This window comes from Dama dama, chromosome 19 (genome assembly GCF_033118175.1).
Source record: "Dama dama isolate Ldn47 chromosome 19, ASM3311817v1, whole genome shotgun sequence".
Classification (NCBI taxonomy): domain Eukaryota; kingdom Metazoa; phylum Chordata; class Mammalia; order Artiodactyla; family Cervidae; genus Dama; species Dama dama.
The window spans coordinates 48441974-48464045 of NC_083699.1; the positions used below are offsets into that span (position 1 = coordinate 48441974).

At 35.6% G+C, this 22072-nt stretch overlaps 2 protein-coding genes across 8 annotated transcripts in view; both read left to right on the plus strand.

Annotated features, from left to right (window-relative positions):
* The window catches only part of FYTTD1 (forty-two-three domain containing 1), a 30681-nt gene extending 20711 nt beyond the window's left edge, over positions 1 to 9970 (plus strand). The window contains exons 5-9 of the mRNA XM_061166960.1: positions 683 to 779; positions 1180 to 1241; positions 2634 to 2708; positions 5800 to 5926; positions 7590 to 9970. Coding sequence (XP_061022943.1) covers positions 683 to 779; positions 1180 to 1241; positions 2634 to 2708; positions 5800 to 5926; positions 7590 to 7688 — 460 coding nt within the window. The 3' untranslated portion in view covers positions 7689 to 9970. The remainder of the gene's footprint in view (positions 1 to 682; positions 780 to 1179; positions 1242 to 2633; positions 2709 to 5799; positions 5927 to 7589) is intronic.
* A 5257-nt stretch (positions 9971 to 15227) lies between these two features.
* LRCH3 (leucine rich repeats and calponin homology domain containing 3) overlaps positions 15228 to 22072 on the plus strand; it is a 99679-nt gene continuing 92834 nt past the window's right edge. For 5 of the 7 annotated variants that reach the window (XM_061166953.1, XM_061166956.1, XM_061166955.1 and 2 more), the window contains exon 1: positions 15229 to 15533. In XM_061166953.1, the coding sequence (XP_061022936.1) occupies positions 15272 to 15533 (262 nt within the window). In that variant the 5' untranslated portion in view covers positions 15229 to 15271. Of the gene's footprint in view, positions 15534 to 22072 lie in introns of all 7 variants that reach the window. The other 2 variants (XR_009696983.1, XM_061166959.1) reach the window with 1 other exon arrangement.

The window sequence follows — 22072 nt, forward strand, 5'->3', positions numbered from 1 at the left end:
TTCTCAAGAATTTGTCAATTACCTGAGCCATTAATGAGCCCTAGTTAATTGAAATAGCTAGGGAAATTATGCATTTGAGCCTCTATAAGGTTGGAGGTAAGATGAGGTGACATGTTAAACATTTATGTATAGAAATAAGCAGATAAGTATGAAAATTTGTCTTTTACCAACTTTCTATAGAAATTAGAAAGAAATCGGTGAAAGTAAAGTCAAACATAATTAAGGTTACAATATTCTATGCAGGAGAGAGCAAACAGTGGAAAAGTATGCGTTTTTGTGTTATTTATATTAATATAATATGTATTCTGAGTGAAGGAGAGCAATGTATATGAGTGAAGGAGAGAGATTTGGAGAATATGTTATATTTCAATATTTTCTCTTTATTGTTGGTTTTTAACAGTTTGACTTACCTAGGTGTGATTTTCTTTGTACTAATTCTTTTAGACAGTTGAATATTTGTAAGATAAATTAGCTCCAAAATTAACCAGATTGTTATATGATATCTGTAAATCAGATCTCAATAGCTTCATGTAAACAATATAATTGAATCTTTGTGTTTAGTATACCTCAGATTTTTAGCCTGTGAATTTTAACTATTTTTGCTTATTTTTTCAAGATGTTTCAGAGTTGTTAAGTGGCCCAGACTTTTCATGGTACATGTGTTTTTTTGTTGTTGTTGCAGAAATAACATTCCAAATAATTTTACCAGGAGTGGAAATAAATTAAGTCATCAGAAAGACACTCGACAGGCAACTTTTCTTTTCAGAAGAGGCCTGAAGGTATAAAAAACCCTTGACAGTGTTTTCTTTTTACACAAAGGATCCTGAACATCCACCTTTAGTAATTATCAATTATAGACATGACCCATGATCAAGGTAGGGTTTGGGTTTAGGATATGGAGAACATGACATTAGGTTAATTTTTTCCCCCTCTTCTCTTTTGTTGTCATCAGTGGCAGTGTCCTATAAGAATTTAACATGTTATTTAGGAATAAATTTGTTTTTACTACTTATTCTGATACAGGAACCCCAAGAAAGAAGTGTTATCAGAATAGGCACATGCTCCTCTCCTGCATTCAAACCTACCACACAGGGTTATAAAGTTACAGAGCAGGATAGCTCTTTGGATTCAAATCCTCTGCTTTCTGTGGGATCTACTGCTTTTTTTTTCCCCCTTCAGGTTCAGGCCCAGTTGAACTCAGAACAACTGCTAGACGATGTAGTAGCAAAGAGAACTCGTCAGTAAGTTTCAATTTGTTTTTCAAGATGTCATTTCAAAACTCCCAGAATAGTAGTGACCTAAATTACTTTGTGCCGCAGTTAAAAAGAAATTAAATGAGACCCAGAGTGAATTAACCATTGAGCCTGAAATAAGTAAATCCTGTTTTGTTTTTGTTGATTTCCCCCCCAAAACATTTGGCATTTTCACATGGCAGTGTTACACATTTTAGCAGCAAATGCATTACTCTGTATTTTTTTTCCTGTTTATTCCATTTTAATGAAATAGCTCTTTATTTTTTTATAATGGCTTTATATAAATGAACCAGTTCATGGAATAAGTAGAAGAAAATCCAGTAGAGCTTTTAGAATATTTATAAATTTTTAAAAACAATATAGTGTTTTCTTTTTACATATTGCTTTTTTTCTCCTTACCCCATGAAGGTATTTTAAGAATATATTTTTGTCTCTTAGAATTGCACTGCAAGTGTGAGTTGTAACATTCCATCAGTATGACCAGAGTTTAAAACTAAATCATTTAAAATTATGGCTACTTCTTAGAAAACAAAGCATATATCACATGATCATGATTCAGATATGATGCCGTCTAGAATAGGCATAATTTTGAGCAGTTGGAGTATAAGAATGGCAACTATTTGAACTTCATGCTGATAGTATTCTATTACACTGGAGTTTGAGGATCAACCTATAGAAAAAAGCACAAGATACTTAATTTGGTAACAGTGTAATGTAAATGTCAGATTTTGACCTACATAAATATAAAAGTAAAGCTGATAGAAAATGGGTGGTACAAGGTGGATGAAGAGGTGGAGGGAAGGAATTAGAAATACTATTGTCCTTTCTTACAAAGGGGGTAGGGGAAAATGTCAAGAGATACTACTGGAAAAAGAAATTCAAGTGTATTTATAAAATTAATGAAAGTAAAATAGTGATACAGCCATCAGAATGTTTCAAAGTAGGAAGAGAAACCAGAGGATAGTGTGATGAGCTGAATCCTTATCATAGCAAGATACTATTACCTAAGTATCTTGTTTAGTGAACTCTGGAGGTAACTAAGAAGCAGAAAATCAGGAAAAGTTAAAAGTGCTGCCTCTGGGGAGCAGGAAGGGAGAACAGTGGAGTAAAGGATTGTTGCTTTTTATTAGAAGCTTTTCTGGATTATTTGATTTTTTTATGTGTATATATCTGTTACACAGAAAAATATTTATAAATTCAAATGTCCAGTTCTTATAACCAATATGCTGATTAATTATATCATGTTGGGGCCCAGGTATCTATAATTTCTGAAAACTTAGAAAAAGTAATAGCTACTTTAAAATGTATATTTTGTGTAGAATACACAGTAGTATTTATAAACCTTTCATTTTAATGAAATTTTTGGTTTTTTGAAACTAGATGGCGAACTTCCACCACAAATGGAGGAATTTTGACTGTATCCATTGATAATCCAGGAGCAGTGCAGTGCCCAGTGTAAGTCTTTTTTTTTTTTTTTTTGCAAAAATTATAACCTCTCAGTATGTAAGATAATAGAAATATATTTGACTCTGCTCAAGAGTATGATGTCCAAGTTAGGATAAACTGAGACAAGGATAAAGCGATACAAAATGGAAATAATATAAAGTTAAAAGTAGAGAATTCCTTGGTGGTTCAGTGGTTAGGACTCAGTACTTTCAGTGCTATGGCCCAGATTCAATCCCTGATTGGACAGGGCACTAGGATTCCACGAGCCACACAGCATGGCCAAAGCAAACAAGCAAACAAAAAAGCCAAAAACAACTAAAAAAGTTACATGTTTTGGACTTCATTACATACACATCTGCCTTCTTTTTAAAGACTTCATAGTATATTCTTTTATTTTTGTTGTTGTTTAGTCGCTAATTCATGTCTGTGACCCTATGGACTATAGCCTCCAGGTTTCTCTCTCCATGGGATTTCCCAAGCAGGAATACTGGAGTGGGTTGCTCTTTCCTTCTCCATGGGATCTTCTTGACCTGGGGATCAAACCCAAGTCTCCTGCATTGGCAGGCAGATTCTTTACCACTGAGCCACCAGGGAAGCCCATTCTTTTATTTAAATGACCTTAATTAACATCACCATTCCATTATATTTATTGCATTATAAACTTCCTAGGTTGAAGCCAGAAGTGATATTGCCTGGGCAGGAGCGGGGGGTGGTGAACTGAACCCTGATTTCACAGGCAAAATGTGAGACTTGTAGCACTGGGCTGGAGGTAAAGGATCCATTTCAAGAAAGTTCTAAAACCATATCATCAAATTCAACCTGATAATTGACCGAGCCTTGGAAAAACCTCATTGGATCCTCACTAGACCACACTGTAACTGGCACTCTTAAATTTTTCCCATCAAAAAGTATCAGGAATGAAAATCTACGTTGTGTACTTAGAATTGAAAGTCCCATGTCAGCCAGTGGTCTAGCAGATTGGCTAGTTTCTTGGAACTTCATGCAGGCGTACTGAAGCTAACACAGCAGAGGAAAATGTCTGTGTCAATGTGTGTGACCCATTAGTAGGTTATGAAATCAGTTATGTCAGTTGTGATGAACATATTTTAAAAATAATAAAATTTAAAAAAAATTTCTAGGTTTACAGAGTTTTTGTTTTACCTATACATCCATTTTAATAATTGAGATGAAAACATCAGATGAGTCTCTTTAAGATTTTAGAAGTTGCTTTATTTTAGTAGAAGATCAAGACTTGGAAATGATCAATCATTCCAAATTGTTGAGAAGTTTGTAGTTCTACTTACAGAGGTGTTCTGTGAGCAGTTTATAAATTTTAGTCTCTAGTCTGTCAAGAACCAAGTATTTTTTTTTAATTCAGCAAGGTTGCAAGATACAAGGTTAATACCTGTTTCTATATATTAATAATGAAATATCAGAAAGAGAAAGTAAAAAAGAAAACTCATTTAAAATTGTGTTTACACAACGCCTAGGAATAAACTTAACCAAGGAGGTGAAGGATCTATATGTTGAAAACTGCAAGATATTGATGAAGGAAATTTGAGATGATTCAAAGAAATGGAAAGATAATCCCATGTTCTTGGATTGGGAGAATTAATATTATTAAAATGACCATATTACTGAGCAGTCTGTAGAGTTAATGCAATACCTATCAAAATACCCAGGACATTTTTCACAGAGCTAGAGCAGATAAAATTTACATGGAACCCCAGGTGACCCCAAATTACCAAAGCAATTCTGAGAAAAAAAGAACGAAGGTGGGAGGTCACACCCTGACATAAATCATAGCAGTATTTTCTTGGATCAGTATCCAAAGGCGAAAGAAATAAGAACAAAAGTAAACAAATGGGACCTAATTAAACTTTAAAGCTTTTACACAACCAAGGAAACCATCAACAAAATCAGAAGACAGCCTACAGAATGCAAGAAAGTATTTGTAAATGATGCGACCAACAATGGGTTAAAATCCAAAGTATACAAACAGCTTATACAAGTCAATATGAAAAACAGTTCAGTCAAAAGGTGGGAAGAAGACCTGAACAGACATTTTTCAAAGAAGACATACAGATGGCTAGCAGGCACATGAAAAGATGCTTAGCACCACTAATTGTTAAAGAAATGCAAATCAGAACCCCAATGAGGTATCACTTCAGCTGTCAGAATAGCTCTCATCAAAAAGTCTACAAATAATAAATGTCAGAGAGGACGTGGAGAAAAGGGAACCCATGTACACTGTTGGTGAGAATGTAGACTGGTTCATCCACTGTGGAAAACAGGATAGAGGTTTCTTAAAAATAGAACTACCAATTCCACTCCTGGGTATATATCTGGAAAAAAATGAAAAAACACTAAATCAAAAAGATATGTGCACCCCAGTGTTCTTTATAACAGCACTGTTTACAGTAGTCAAGACATGGAAGCAACCTAAGTATACATCAAGAGATGAATGGATAAATAAGATGTGGCATATATATATGCATATATATGTGTATATACAATGGAATGTTACTCAGCTATAAAAAGAATGAAATACTGTTATTTGCAGCAACATGGATGGACCGAGAGAATGTTATACTTAGTTACATAAGTCAGAGAAAGACAAATACTATCTATTACTTATATATGGAATCTAAAAAATAATACAAATGAATGTATATAGAAAGCAGAAACAGACTTGCAGACATAGAAAACAAACTTGTGGTTACATAGAGGGCAGAGAAGGCAGAAGGGAAAAATCAGGTGTATGGAATTAACAGATACAAATTACTATATATAAAATAGATAAGCAACAAGGATTTACTGTATAGCATAGGGAATTAGACCTATTATCATATAACAATCTATAATGAAATATCTGCAAAAATACTGAATCACTATGTTGTATACCTGAAAAACACAAAATTGTAAATTAACTATACTTCAAAAAATAAAAGAACTGGGTTGGCAGGGTTATTGAGAATGTAAATAAAGTAGCCTTCTTACAGTTGAACATGTATATAAGTCAAGATGTCTTATGAAGCAAGTGATTTATTTCTCTTCTTTTCATTGTTTAACTGGTCTTATTTTAATTTTTTCCTAATAGAACTCAGAAACCACGATTAACTCGTACTGCTGTGCCCTCATTCTTGACAAAACGGGATCAATCTGATGTAAAGAAAGTTCCTAAAGGTGTCCCCCTACAGTTTGACATAAACAGTGTTGGAAAACAGGTAAATTTCCACCCCCCCCCCCCCATATTTCTCTGGGCCATTGACTGAAAATATTTTAATTAACAAAACTAATGTTGTATAATGAATTAAATAGGATGTCCTAACTATACTCATCCCTAGGAAACTACTGGTCTGTCTGTTCTCTGTCTCTGAATTTGCTTATTTTGGACATTTCATGTGAATGGGATCATATAATATGTGAAGCTTTTTTCACTTAGCATAGTTTTTTCATGGTTTATCCATTGTGTATATCAATATTTTATTTCTTTTTATTCCTGAATAACATTCCACCATATGGATATACTGTATTTTATTTGTCAGTTGATGGACATTTGGATTGTTTCCATTCTTTGGCTATTGTGGATAATGCTCCTCTGAACATTCATGTATATATGCTCACACAAAAACCTGTATATTTATGTTTTTGTGTGAGTATATTTTATTTCTTCTTGGTAAATACCTAAGAATGGAATTGCTAGATCATATTATAATTCTGGGTTTAACCTTTGGGGAAGTACCAAATTGTTTTCCAGAGAAGTAGCTGCAGTACCATTCCTTCCAACATGTAAGAGAGTTCTGAAATTTTCCTTGTCCTTGCCAGCATTTGTTATTACCTGTCATATGATTTTAGACATTCTGATGCATGTCAAGTGGTGTACCTCACCATGGTTTTGGCAGTTCTTGTATTAACCTTGTAATCTTGCTAAAATACACTTTCTGCTTTTAATAATTTTATAAATTACTTAGGATTTTCTTTGTAAGCAATCATGTCATTCTTTGAATTTCTTTCCAATCTTTAAATCTTTTCATTTTCTTCATTATGATGGCTAGGACATTCAGTACTATGTTGAGAGTATGTTTGCTTGCTTTGTCTCCAGACTTGAGGAGAAGGCATTGTTTTTCAGCATTAAGTTTGATGTTAGTAGTAGGCTGTTTTTATCCGATTGAGGAAGTTCCCTTCTATTTGTAATTTGCTGAGAATTTTTATCATGAATGAGTGTTACATTTTAAAATGTCAACTGTGGAGTGAAGATAGTTTTCTGTATGGACAGAAATTTGACCAAATTTATTTTGCTTATTTTGATTTTATTTTGTCAGTTGTTACTTTCCATTCAGTCTGGTATTCCCATCTCTTTAAGGATGTTCAAAGTTAGTTGTGATCCACACAAAGGCTTTAGTGTAGTCAATGAAGCAGAAGTGGATGTTTTTCTGGAATTCCCTTGTTTTTTTTATGATCCAGTAGATGTTGGCAGTTTGATCTCTGGTTCCTCTGCCTTTTCAAATCCAGCTTGAACATCTGGAGATTCTCGATTCATATACTATTGAAGCCTAGCTTGAAGGATTTTGAGCATTCCTTTGCTAACATGTGAGACAAGCGTAGTTGTGCGGTAGTTTGAACATTCTTTGGCATTGCCATTTTAGGGATTCTGACTCAGTTTCAATTTTAGACCTGCAAGTAGACAACTAACTTCTCTAAACTTCACTAAATTCACCTATTTTGTATGGGTGTTTGTTAGAATTTAAATGAGTTCATATATATATAAGTATTCAGGAAATGTTAGGTATTGTTACTGTGAATTACCATTATGATCACATTATTGTTCCAAAGCAAATGTAGCTTACAGTCAAGTTGTTAATTTTTGTTTTGTTTTGTTTTCTCTAGACAGGGATGACTTTGAATGAGCGATTTGGGATCCTGAAGGAACAAAGAGCCACTCTCACTTTCAACAAAGGAGGAAGCCGCTTTGTAACTGTGGGATAGATCCCATGTCAAAGGAACTTTTGAGTGATGACTCTTAAAAATCTAATTGCTTGAAGAGTTCATCACAGAAATTCAAGAAACTTTATTTCAATATATTCACAAGGCTAAATAACTCTTAATTTTATTTTTGAAGTTTTTTTTTAAACATGTATAAATAATGCCCTGAAAGAGTAACAGGGAATATACCTATATGTTCTTAAAGATTTCATGGTTGGCCCAGACAGAACAATTCTCTATTTGACTTTTTTGATTCCTCATGCAGCAGAAAGAATGTGGAAAGATAGAAATTGATTATTTTATGATAGTGGTATTTAGGATCTCATCACCTTTGCTCATTTTTTACACCTTGCCGTGGTAAATCTTGGTCTTCAAGATTTGAAGTAGGTCCCTTTGTTGCTGTCACTTATACTTTAATAGTGTTGGTGTAATAAGTGCAGTTGACTTTTCTTCATTAGGGATATAAAAAATTATTAGAATTTCAGTTTGGGGGTTCAAGATTTATGGGGGTATCTGGAACTTGGTTCATTTTTCAAATAACATTAGGTTAATCCTCCAGAGTTGTAAATCTTTAATGCTGAACTTTTTTTTAACAAGAAATGTGACTCCAGGCATTAGCTTCTGTTTAAAATCTTGGTGTTTAAAGGCTGTAAGTGGGTATTTACAAAGTTATCTGATAGAGGGAGGAAAGTCCAGAGTAAAAATCTGGTAATTTGTGTGGAGAGAAAATAGCAGGTGGAAGATGGTAACTGAGATGAAGACTTTAAAATCTAGGTCATAGGTATACTGTTTGGATTTAGTGTAGTTTTGAGTCTAGTGTGCACAAAGTATTCTTCAGATGATATTTAGAATAATTATAATTAAAATGGATTGAGTTCCGTAGATATTTTCATAGGAGAATTAGCCATAAAGTCCTGGACTTCTTATTTGAAAAAGTTAAATTTTAAGTTTACTAAGTTGAACAGTATACATACAGCTCTTAAAAAAATGTATATGTCACAAGGTTAAAAGTGCAAAATTATAATAGAGTTAACATTATTATGACCTTGTTCTGTACCTTTGCTTCTGATTTCTTGTGTAAAGTTCAGGTATTTGTGGTGAGAAAAGATTTCCCCCTCTCATACTCTGGAGGGTTAGGAGGAGTTAATTTGTTGTGTCAAGCTAGTGCTGAAAGTCCTCAGATGGCTGTAAATTTTAAGTTATGGTATAATACCAAAATGCAGCAAAATATTCAAACTACAGGTTACAAGTTTGGTCATTTTGAAGCTTAACTTCTTGATTTGCTGTAATGTTAAAACCTCTAAGTAGGTGTTAGTTTTCCCTGCAGTGTATTATTTGTGTTGATTTTCCCTGTTAAAACACAAGACATTGTTATGGCTTGTTATGCGTTGCAGGGTATACTAGACTTCATTGTTGTTTCTCATGGTCCTTTGGTTACTTGGTTTATGCTAGCCACGGAAAGCTATCAATAACAATTTCATGCTTATACCAAAGAATTAAATCTGATCCTTAATATCTGGTATTTTGCTTGTAAGTCTACTGATAAGGGATTATTGGAAGCCAGTCATACAATTTGAAAGTAAACTCCAGTCTCTCTGTAGGCCAAGGACTAATTGCAAAACATTTTTGCAAGTATGAATGCTTAGATTTGACTCATGAACAATACATTTTAGACTGGTTTAGAATTATTGATAACTTATTTTAAAACAAAGGAAAAGGAACTGAGCATGAGTTTGCTGTCTTTAGAGCAGTTTGTGAAAATATGGTATAAAGATGTTTTCATTTTCTTGTTCTTTTAAATATTACTGTACAGAGCTATTATTAATGCCTTCTTTTTAAATCTTAAAAATCCCTCCAAATATTGATATTAAGTGCATCAAACAAAATGTCTTTGGTATATTAAACTTTTGCTCTTCATGCATCTGTAATTTCATTTTCTTTTTAAATAGAAAATCTTGCCTTTGTTACAGCCAAATTATAATTCTTGAGTGCTAACATGTTGTATAAAAACAAAAGAATATGCTCTTTTGGAGGAAATTTTTCCTTTCTTAGATGTGGTTGTAGTCATCCTTTTTCAGTTCTTAAAAGTTTTTTTTTTTTAAACAAGATGCAACTTAAATTTCCCTTTGCATCAAGGTGTATAAAAAACATTGATGCAGTGCATCACAAAATGAACGTTTGTATTTAACGAGGAGATGCTTTACACTGTACTTTTTGGTGTTTTTTGGAAAAGTTACCTTTAGCTCTGAAGCTGTTCATTTTTAACAAATAAAATATTACAGGTCTCTCATGATTTATTCTTAGCTAAAAAGATTGAGTTGTGGTTTTTAGATTGTTCTGTGTTACAAAGAACTTTGTAGTGACTATAACATTTAGGATTTGAAAAGCTGCCTAACAATTAAATTGGTAGATCAATTTAGACTCATATTGACATCCCACTAACTATCTTTTGACCACTTCATTTATAGCTCCAACAAGAACTAGTCAGGGGGAGTTAGAGAATCAAATTTTCTTAGAATGCAATATTAGACTGAATGAACCTTTAGAGATCATCCAGGTTTTTTTTTTTTTTTTTTAACATCTTGATTCAGTGATACTCACTGAGTGATACTCAGCTCCAGTCACTTTTTAAGCTTAGATCTTTAATTCTCCATGAATGGAACACACACAGAAAGTAGTGGAATGGTGTGTGGCTTGTCAGATATCTAAGAAATAGTAATACCGTCCTTCAGCATTTGTAACATGGTAAGTAAATACACTCTGCCGGTGATAATTATGAGATTTCATCACTTTTCATTCCAGTTAGGTAGACTTATTAGAAAAGGCCAGTGTTCCTAGTCAAACATTATGTATTTTTTTCTAATAGGTATAAACTTCACCACAATTTTAATTATAAGCAAATCATAAAATACTACAAGTATGAAGAAACTTTGAATTTATTGCCCAGTTGTTATTTTTTGTTATAATAGATATCTATATCATATTTTGCTGTCAGTAGCTTTGTAATTCACAGTGTAACATAAACAGTGTCGGGGTACCTTTTGTTTTGATTTCTGTTACTCTAAGGAGGTAAGAGTGAGAAGAAATAGCAGACAGAGAATGAATACACTGCAGAGAATGAATACCATACACTCTGAATGCAGGCAACATTAGGGCAGAAAATGATTTCTTCATTTCTGATCACTAAACCTTTGAAGTCTCATCAGAATTATATGATTATTTGTTTTTTGCCACTGTTAAAAAAAAAAAAGGAAGCATGAGATTTAAGCTTTCCTTAAGTTAAAAGTGAGTTATTTTTGCACAGATCAGTTTGGAGTTAACCCCTCTTTAAAAATGACACAAATAAACTCCAAGCATTTACAACAAGAATTTTGGACTACTGTGAACCATTAAGAGGGATTTCCCACGTGGCTCAGATGGTTAAGTGCCTACCTGCAATGCAGGAGACCTGGGTTCGATCTCTGGGTCGGGAAGATCCCCTGGAGAAGGAAATGGCAACCCACCCCAGTACTCTTGCCTGGAAAATTCCATGGACGGAGGAGCCTGGTAGGCTACAGTCCATGGGGTCACAGAGAGTCTGACACAACTGAGCAATTTCACTTTCACTTTCTAAGAGGGATTTAAAGATTTGTTTATAAATTGTTGACTTTGAATGTCTCTTTTTTCCCCTGCCATTACAGTTTACTTTCTATCTGAAATCTATTCAACTAAAAGCTTGATAAAACAAGGAAATGTGATACCATTCTGGAACTGAAATTCCTTTTTCTCAATATATTCTTATGAGGTTTATCAATGTTTAAAGAAAAATAAGAGGGACTTCGCTGGTGGCCCAGTGGTTAAAACTTCACCTTCCAATGCAGGGGGTGGAGATCTATCTCTGGTTGGGGAACCAAGATCTCATATGCCTTGCAGGCAAAATTCCAAAACACAAAATAGAAGCAATATTGTAACAAACAAGTTCAATAAAGACTTTTAAAAGGTTCACATCCAAAAACACAAAACAGATAAATAGGAAATTATTTGCCTAGCCTGTATGTTTACAGAGAAGGCAATGGCACCCCACTCCAGTACTCTTACCTGGAAAATCCCATGGATGGAGGAGCCTGGTAGGCTGCGGTCCATGGGGTCACTAAGAGTTGGACATGACTGAGTGACTTCACTTTCATGCATTGGAGAAGGAAATGGCAACCCACTCCAGTGTTCTTGCCTGGAGAATCTCAGGGACGGGGGAGCCTGGTGGGCTGACGTCTATGGGGTCGCACAGAGTCGGACACAACTGAAGTGACTTAGCAGCAGCAGCAGCCTGTATGTTTAATTTCTATTTCCACTTCTATTCTCCTGAGAAGAAAATCACATTGTCTAAATTTTCTTGTAAAATTTTTTAAAAAGTCAATTTTTTTTTTCACTAAAGAAGTCAGAAAGGGTAGGACCAAACATTTGTTGAACATATTCAACAAACCAGCTTCTGTGCTTTGTATTTGAAGAGAAGGGGATTGGCCAAGATTTTAATCTTACTGCTTTGAGTTTATAAAGTAGAATCTTAAAGGAGTAGCCATAATATATTTCTAATGAGTAAAAGTAGGGAAAGAACTTTATTTCTGCGTGATATGAGATGCAGAGGTGGAGAGTGTTACTAAGGTTGGAGTGAAACTTGTTCAGTGAGTAAACTTTCAGCCTATAAAATACACAGGAAGAAGCAGGGAGGTTCTTTGTGTTAATTCCTAACATTCGGTAAACCCCCATCGACTTTTTTCACCTCCTGCTTCCAAACCACAGAGCAGTAGTGGAATGAGAGATCCCTGAAGTCCTTTTACTCAGCCCTTTTGCAACTGTTTCTCATCACTTCTTTTATTCATCACTAGACTCTGGTGAATTCCATACAATGACTCCCATCTCCCATACCTTATTTTCTCAAGATGATTTTGTCCCTTCCTTTATGGAGAAGATTGAGGGAGAAGGATGAGAATTCCCTCATTCTACCTTTACTTTGTAGATAAAACTTCAAATCCTTAGAGGTCTCAAAATTAATTTCTGATTTATCTTTTCTTCCAGCCTTTATGTAGGACTAGTTCTTATATAATAGTGTATATATAGCATCTTCATTTTTCCTGTATCCACAGGCTTCTGTTTTGGCCTTGGTAGACTTAATATCTACAGATATTTTGGACTTAATGAGACCCTGTTCTCAAATACTGTAATTCTTTTTTCTCCTAGCCTCTGCTGTATTAGCACATAACCTCTGCTGTGTTAGTACTTAACAGCATTTTCTTTGTTTCCACTTACTCTATTTTTAAACTATTGATAGACTCTGCCAGGATATTGAAGATATAGAGTTTAACATATTAAGGACCTTAAAATCTAGTTGCCTAGACAAAGTATAATCAATCTATAAACTTGGTCAGAACTTCAAAGGCCGGAATTAGCATGGTATGTTGTAATTATAATGATATGTGCAGGTGGATAGGAAGAATGAGGCCATATTATGGAGAATTTGTCAGAGGAATTCAAATGTGGAAGGTAATCAGTAATCAAATATAGATGATACCTGTGCATTTTAAAAGTCTGACTATTTCTATAGCATTGTAGCATTAATATGAAATATATGGTTCTGCTTTTGTGGTTGAAATAGACTTAAAAAAATAAAAATGAGGACCTGCTCTTTAAATAGCTTAAAGTCTTTCTAAGAGTAACAATTTTAGAAGTCTAGAGCAACAAAAACCAATTCATAGGTTGGATAGATGATACCTGCCAGAGATAACAGATCACCTGCTATTTGGGTGACCCATGTTCATTAGAGACATTGATCATGGAACCTGTCGCTGAAGAACCTAGAACACAGTTAAGAATTTACAGAACAACTCTCTGAGCAACTGATAACTAATGAACTTTGGCACTGAGATTAAACATTTTTACAGTCTCTTCTATTTAGGAGTTGGGAAGTGTTAATCAAGGTTTCATTGTAAAGCTGGACCTTGAGTGATGGACAGCATCTCTCCAACCTTACTTTCTTTTGCTCTCTGACATGAACTTTTTGGCCTGTGGCAATGTTCGCCACACGAACCATTATAAATCATACCTGGATGTGTTCATGCTGATATTCCTTTCAATTTGAGATGTTACTCTTCCCTTCCAGCCTATTGCACTTCAGAATCCTTCAGATTTGTTTCAGAATTTGACATACTAGATTCCTTTTCTTTGAATTCTGATGGTTAATCCCCACCACGCCCACTCAGCCCTTTTTTGTGGTTTTAATCTCTATTTGGCTTATTTGGATTCCATAATTAAAATCTAGGGAAAGTGAGGAGGGAGGTGGAAGGGGGGATCAGGATGGGGAACACATGTAAATCCATGGCTGATTCATGTCAATGTATGGCAAAAACCACTACAATATTGTAAAGTAATTAGCCTCCAACTAATAAAAATAAATGAAAAAAAAATCTAGGAAAAGGACTGTATCTGTATCTGACAGTCTTATTTCCCACAGAAAATACTAGTTGATTGATTGTAGGGGAAATTTACATCATTTAGCAGGAATGACTTAAATGTCATTCAATAATGTCAAGAATAAGCTGAAGACTGGTTGCAATATATGTGAGGCCTAATTGGTTTAAAATGAAGTGGTGGGAATTCCCTGGCGTTCCAGTGGTTAGAACTCCCAGCTTTCATTCTGGAGGGCATGGGTTCAATCCCTCATTCAGGAAGTTGTGCTGCTGTGCAAGTCACCCAGTCCTGCCAACTCTGCAACCCTCTGAACTGCAGCCCACCAGACTCCTCTGTCCATGGGATCAGGAGGCTAAAATCCTGCAAGTCCCGTGGTGGGGTAAAAAATTATAAAATATTTTAAATAAAATGAAATATTTTATACTTTTCCAATAACTGAATGGTTTCATTTTCATTTTTAACTTTCTTCAGTTCTATCTTTAATTCCCACATGTAGATTACGGCAAAATCATTTTCTCTTCCTCAGTTTTGCTTCTAGACCCAAATTTTAGACCTCAGTGAGGTTCACCCAGTTTCGTTCAACAATAAAATCTTGCCCAAAGAAGACGTACTATTTAAAGTGTTTATTTTCCTTAAGAAGCTATTTTGTAGGAAGGGCCTAAAATATTTATATAACCCTTTCAATGAGAATTATGAAGTTTGGAGCCACTTATTTTTCCCTCAGGCAATAATGGTTAATAAATTCACAATCTCCACTTAAATCACTTGGCTTATAGAACGACAAGTCAAGGAACGTTTCCCCTCGTTTTTGGCAGCAACAGTGTTAAAAAATGTTTAATCTAATCCTCCTAAGGGAGGAAGGTAGTTTTGGTGAGGAGCGTTGTCTGAAAGATATTTTTGTAGAGTTATGTTAGAAAGGCCACTGGGAGCCTACCGTAGGGAGCTGCTCCAGATTTGTGAGTTCCGTTTTAAATTTCTCTTGGAAACCTCCTGTGGGCGGAGGCCAGCGCCTGGAAGTGCAGAGCGGCACCGCAGCCCTGTCCATCAAGGGACCCGGCCGGGGTCCGTAAGCCCCTTTCCCCGCCCACCTATCATCTGGTCGCGCATGCGCTGAGCTGAAGGGCCGGAGAGTTGTCGGCTGGGAAATGGCGGCCGCGGGCTTGGTCGCTGTGGCCGCGGCTGCAGAATACTCTTGCCCAGGAGCGTCGGGAGGTAACCTCTCGGTTGTTAACTGCGGCCCAAACTCTGGCGCAGGCCCTGGTCCTGGCCCGGGCTCGTGGAGCCGCTGCCTCGACCGAGCGCTGGAGGAGGCGGCGGTAACCGGGGTGCTGAGCCTGAGCGGCCGGAAACTGAGGGAGTTTCCCCGGGGAGCGGCCAACCACGACCTGACGGACACCACTCGGGCGGGTGAGTGGGGTGGGCGACATCCCAGCGGACCGGAGGCCCGGGGCGCGGTCGGAGGCCGCCCTGGCCGTTCGGGGGAATCGCGGGTAGTTACAGTAACTGGTCCCATTACTCCTGGTCGGGACCAGGGTGACGGGGAGAAGCCGACTGCCCCAACCCACCCAGGCCTGCGGCTCAGATCCGGAGCCTGGGACGAGGTGGACAGCAGCATCTCTCGGGGAAGAAGGCCATAGGAAACTGATGGGTAGTGTTTTAACTCTGGGAGAAAATTAACTTCTGCGGAAGCTGAGGTAGACCCTTGCTCCACCGGATTGCTGCAGGCCAATTCGGATTTAGGATGCCAAATTGACTTTACTCAGATTTAGGTTTGTAGCGCGCTTTTAATCGGAGTAATATTGGTCGCTGCATTGTCAGGAAAGCATGACTCTCAGCACTGGCGTTTTTTAAAAACTGTTGTTTCCATTGGAGCCCAAACGCTTTTTCTTTCTCCCCCTCGTCTGGTTGACTTACCAAATGTACTTGTAAAAATAACTAGGGCCAACTTTCAGACTTCCACTACTTTTCCTCTTTCCTCATGCCCCCTCAAAAAAAAGTTGCAGGAAGAAAACTATTTAGAAAAGGCACAAAAGATTGCCTACCGTATCTATGTTTAATTCTTAAAAAAAAAAAAATTACTTTGCCTTATACATATTTTTTTAACACGGAAAAGACAATAAATTAGATATTATTTGATTTTCTTAGTTGTAGAGAACAGTATCTGGTGACTGAGGTGTTCAACATGTTCCCATTGTGTTTAAAATACAGCTTCCTCAAGGAGTAGATTAAAAACAGTCAGTACAAAGGAGGAAAACATCTCTTACATATAGTATAGTATGATGTAATTATTTTCATACAACCTTTCTTAAGCTGTTAACTTTTCCTATGTTTGTGCACTCTTTAAAGATTGCTGAGTATTACATATGATTCACTCATTTTAGAAAGATAAGCAAAACTATTAACACTACTTCAAGAAACTGTTTTCCGAAGAGACTGCTTCTTGTGTAAAATGGAAGGAATCAAATGTCTGTTTGTTTAATCTTTTTGAAAACAGTTATATAGAATATAGTTTGTGTTTTTTAGTGAATGACCTTAAAATTAATTTTTTTTGCTTATGTAAATGAGCGGCCACTTGCCTTTTGCATTGTGTTCTGATCGACAGCGTCTAAACTTGTCGTTCATACCCCAGATTTCGTGATTCTCTTCAGGAGGTGGCTATATGGCATATGACTGACTGTTCAGGAGATGGATAGCATAGTGACTTCATGTTGCATGAGTCATTTCAGTATTACTGCATTAAGCCTGAAGTTAAGGGATAAGTTGATTGTAGGAGTTTATCTAGCTCATTATCTTACCGGCTTTTAAATAGCTCTAGGGCCAGTGTCTTTTTCCTTTAAGAAATATTAGCTAACAAAGAAAAGGTAAGGCATTTATAAAGAATAAGTAATGCCAATGAATTTTTCCCTTACTATGCCATGAATTTCTAATTCATTATTATCCACACTTATTTTTATTACTTTAATAGTTTGTTTATAAACCAGATTTTTTGTTCGTTGACATTTTATTTAGTCAAAAAGTCTAAAAGATTGCAAAGTACTTTATAACCTGTTAGACTAGATTAATTTCTAAAAGGTCAGAAATATCTCTTATTAAGAATAAGAAGTCTTTGGCAGACCTTGGTGAGTACAAAAATACTGAATTCTCTAAATTATTTTAAACAGATAATTTGATGTGGATAACATTGAGTTTTCATTGTTTACTATTCATTGTGGTAGATGTTTAAAATACATTGCCTTGTTAAATACTTAACAACCAATGAATTAAATATTATCCCAAGGATTTCCCTGGTGATCCAGTAGCTAAGACACCGCACTTCCAGTGTAGGGGACCTGGGTTTAATCCCTGGGCAGGTAACTAGTCCCTCATGCCACAACTAAGACCCAGCACAGCCAAATAAATCAAAATAAATGCTTAAAATATTATTATCCCAAATTTACATATGAGGAATCACACAGAATTTACAAGAAGCCACTCAGAAGCATATAAATAATAATAGTGGTAGAATTTCAGCCTGGGTCCATCTTACTCTTTTTCTCTTCACTGTGCCACACAGCCTCTTTACATACAGATAGATATTACCATTCCTGTTTTTAGAGGTAGTGAAACCCAGGTTTGGAAAGAAAAATAATTTGCTTAGAGATCTGTAGCTAAAGCCAAGGAAAGTGTTGTTAGCCGTGATTTGAGCCTAACTCAAAATCCTGTTGGAGGTAACTACAAAACCATAGACTGTTACACAGGGTACTTTGAATTCAGACCCAACTTTTGTTAGCTGAAATGTTTTGTTTAGACCCTATAGAATATTTAAAGCCCAAAACATTACTTGAACACTATATTAAAAGTTGCCACATAATCTGTTCTTTCCTAATATATAGAATGTATCTATAGATACATAGAACTGCTATCCTTACATTTTAAGAAATAGTACATATTACCCGTACTGTTTATAACTTGACATAATTACAATTCATCATGCAACATTTTCTTGGGATTTTTCCCCTCCTGTTTGTTTTAAATGGTAGATTTTTAGGAAGAAGAAGACGTATTTGTTTGGGAATGAGTTACTTGATCCAATGAACAGGGAAAATCTTAAATCTTGAAAGACTTTTGGGGGCTGAAAAGTTGTAGCTTTAATTTGGGGAGGCAGAAATGGGAAGAAAAGCCACTTCAGGCAGTGGAATGGATCCCACCCTGCCACAAAGGTGTGCACATAACTCAGGGCTAGCTAGTCAATGTGGTCCATCCCTCTGGCAATAGTGATAGTTTAGAGATGGACACATTTTCCTATCAGCATGCAGGAGTGTTAATTCTGTTGAGAATGAGGCATGCTTTGAACCCTGGAGTTGCTGAGAGAATAGAATGTGAACCTGGAGCTTGCCAATAAATTGAAAGCAGAGCCAAAAGATAGAAGGAATGAGGCCAAGTTCTGATGGTAATCTTTGGATCAATAGCCAGGCTTTAAATTAGTGGTATCCTTGGACTGTCAAATTATGCAAGCTAATGAATTCCCTTTCCTACTTAATCTGAGTAGACTTTTGGATACAAAATAAGAGTCCTGAGTAATTTGATAGTGAGTCTGCTCTTGAAGTTGTGGGGAGGTCAGTTTGGTCAGAATAAATCGGTTGGATTAGAGAATATGAGAGCTGCCCTTTGCATGTGAGGCAGCTGACTGATGATAGGTTTGGAAACAGGGAGACTGTTCATTTAACAGATGTTTGTTGACTAAAGGATTTTCAGGTGTAGATACACAAAGAGGACCAAGACACTCCCTGTTCTGAAAGAACTCAAGAGATCTAGTGTAATAGAATGAGTAATGTAAAGATTATTTGAATTATCTAATAACAGCAAAACTTTTATGCGTAAGGCATTATGCTAGGTAATATAGTGGGAATAAAAATAAGAGAAGACTCTACCCTGTAAGCATTAAAAATCTAGTAATCTGTTTGGCCGGCTGCAGTAACAGTCAAGGAATGAAAAACAGTCTGAGATCATACTGGAAAATAAATGTACAAATGTTGACTGAATTTTCTTTTTTTTTTTGTAAAGAGACAGAATGCATCAAGTTGCCGGAGTTATTAAACCTGTAGGAGTAGGAAGGTGGTAATGCTGCTGATAATAGTAGCTAACATTTGTTGAGCTGTTAGCATATTGCAGATATTGTACTAAACTATATATATAAAATGCACATATAACAACCACCTGAGTTGTAAGTACTAGTTTTAACCCCATTTTACATGTAAAAATGGAGACCTGAGATTAATCTGATCAGTGTTACACAGGTAGTAAATGACAGCACTAGGATTCAAATTCAGATACATCTGATCCTAAAACTTGTGGTTTTGATCACTAAGCCATACTGACAAAGTTTGGTTCAGTTTCTTTAGTTGGCCTGATACATGTGCTACCAGAGTCTTAAATGTATCAGGCCAACTAAAGAAACTGTGAAGTAAATAGAAGTGTAAATCTGGAACTTCTAAGAGTTAAGTTAGAACTGCAGCATAAATTTGAGACAGTCATAATGAAGGGTTTATGCAGTTCTTGGAGAGAGAATGTGGAGAATGGAAAAGTTGGTCACTGACAACCATGGGGTACCATAGCACTTAAAGGGCAAGAAGAGGAATCAGTTCGAGAAAAAAACAGAAAAAACGTTTTATAACTAGGCTTCTACTAGAATTTAGAGACTCCTAAAACCAAAGGAACTGTAGTAACACTCTGAAGTTATTTTACAGGTGAGAAGCTGTCTTAAATATTAAGACTTTGTTTAAGGTTATGTAGTGAAGTGGTGCTGTTTTGCAGAAGACAAGTAGGATCATAGTTGACGGTGTAAGAAATCTTTTCTGAATGGAAAATCGAAAACAGGAAACCAAGGATTCAACTTTTGGAAAAAGCCTGTGGTTGATGGCAGATGGGAGAGACTAAGATGATACAAAAAAAGAAAGAAATTGAGAGGTAATGGGTGAGCCTAAGTAACACAGTCTTATTGAAGCCATGAGAATAAAGCTTTCAAGAATTGTGTGCTTACTTCCTAGATAAAGAAGAATGAGGATTGCATAAAAGACCTTTTAATTTTTCAAAAAACATTCTGTAACTCACACAATCATGGTTTCGTTAGTCTTGGAAATATGCACCGAAATGCCAGGTCTTACGTGGAAACCATATTTTTTTTGGATACTTATTTATGTATATTTTGTATCAACAGCAGTCTATATACTGTGAATTTTCTACAGTGGTGCTGTCCAGTATAGTAGCTACTAGCCATAAGTGTATTAAAATTAAAATAAGTTAAAATTTTAAAATTTGGTTGTACTAGCCACATTTCAAATGCTCAGTGGCCACATGTGTCATATTGGTCAGCACGTTAGACAGACCTACTGTCAGTTATATTGGACAGCACAGGAAATAGAATCTTCTCATCATCACAGAAAGTTATATTTGACAGTGATGTTGGGGCATACTGTGTTGAATAGAATTGAAATTTTCTTCTGCATTGTTTATTTTATAAATCACATTTCTTTTGGCAAATCCTTTCTATATCCATGAATACAATAAGCCACCATGATCACTAGAGATGAGAACACTTAAATAATTGTTGAGAAGATAGCAGCAGATGGGGGCTCAGTCATAATTACCAGATCTTTGATAATATCTCAGGGCTGAAAGGGGGTATATCATTTTTTCTTCTAGAAATAATATCTTGATTTTTGTTTGTTTGTTTGTTTTTTAAGGGTGTTGACTTTTTACTTTTTTTGGCTGTACCAGGTCTTCATTGAAGTACACAGGATCTTTGATCTTTGTTGCAGCACATGGGATCTTTAGTTGTTGCTTGCGAACTCTTAGTTGTGGCATGTGGGATCTAGTTCCCTGACCAGGAATTGAACCTGGGTCCCCTGCATTAGGAGCACAGAGTCTTAGCTGCTGGACCATTAGGCATGTCCTAGAAATAATATCTTCTTAATAAAAACTGCCACTTAAGCATGCCATCTTTGTTAATAGAGGCATTAACTGTATAGTTGACCCATTTTTCATCTGTATCATGCACTCAAATCAGGAACCTTCTAAGAGCCTTAGCCATGAGAAAAGAGTAGAAAAAAACCAAAGCTAATTTTATTTGACTAACCAGACTGTTTCAAAATCACTCCTTCTGATATCAAGAGTTGTACATGCTCATTGTAGTACAAAAAGTTATAAAGAAGACATTAAAGATCTTTTGTAATTCCACTTACCACAGAAAACTGGTAGTGAATCTTGGTTTGAAATCTTTAAACATTTTATTCATGAATATATACATTCTCACTTTTTAAAAAAAAATCTTAAAATGGGATCTTATAAAGGCTGTTTTATCATTTTTTCACTAAATGATATACAGTATCAGAAAATATCTGCTACAGAAAGATATGTAGCATATTTTTTAATAGTAGTCCACCATAGGTATACTGTCTTCTCATTTACCCTATTGATACACTTTGAAATTGTCTTCATCTTTCACTGTTACAAACGATATTGCTGAAAATAACTTCATGTGTATCTCTTTGCAGACTTATTTAATTTCCTTAGGATAAATCCCTAGAAATATAATTGATTGGTTAAAAGAATGTACAGTTTTAGGGGTTTTTAAATACAGGTTGTAAAACTGTTATTCCTAAAGGGTTTTTTAGCTTAGGTTTGTATCAGCAGCTCATGAGTTGTCTTCACTTTGCTGATTTTATTCTTTGTGATCTGTGTCAGTCTGATAGTCTGAAAAAGAGATTATATCTCCTTCTTCTGTATTCAGTTCATCTTGAGGAGTGTAATTTTTTACTACCATTAGAAAAAGTAAATACAAAGAGAAATATTTATTTTTTCTGTTTTTTTCTGTGTCCTTTTGTCAGAATAAATTGATGACAAAGAATCAGAAACTGTTTGTGCCTGTATATAAACTGTATATTTGAATTTTTCCATGATTATAAAAG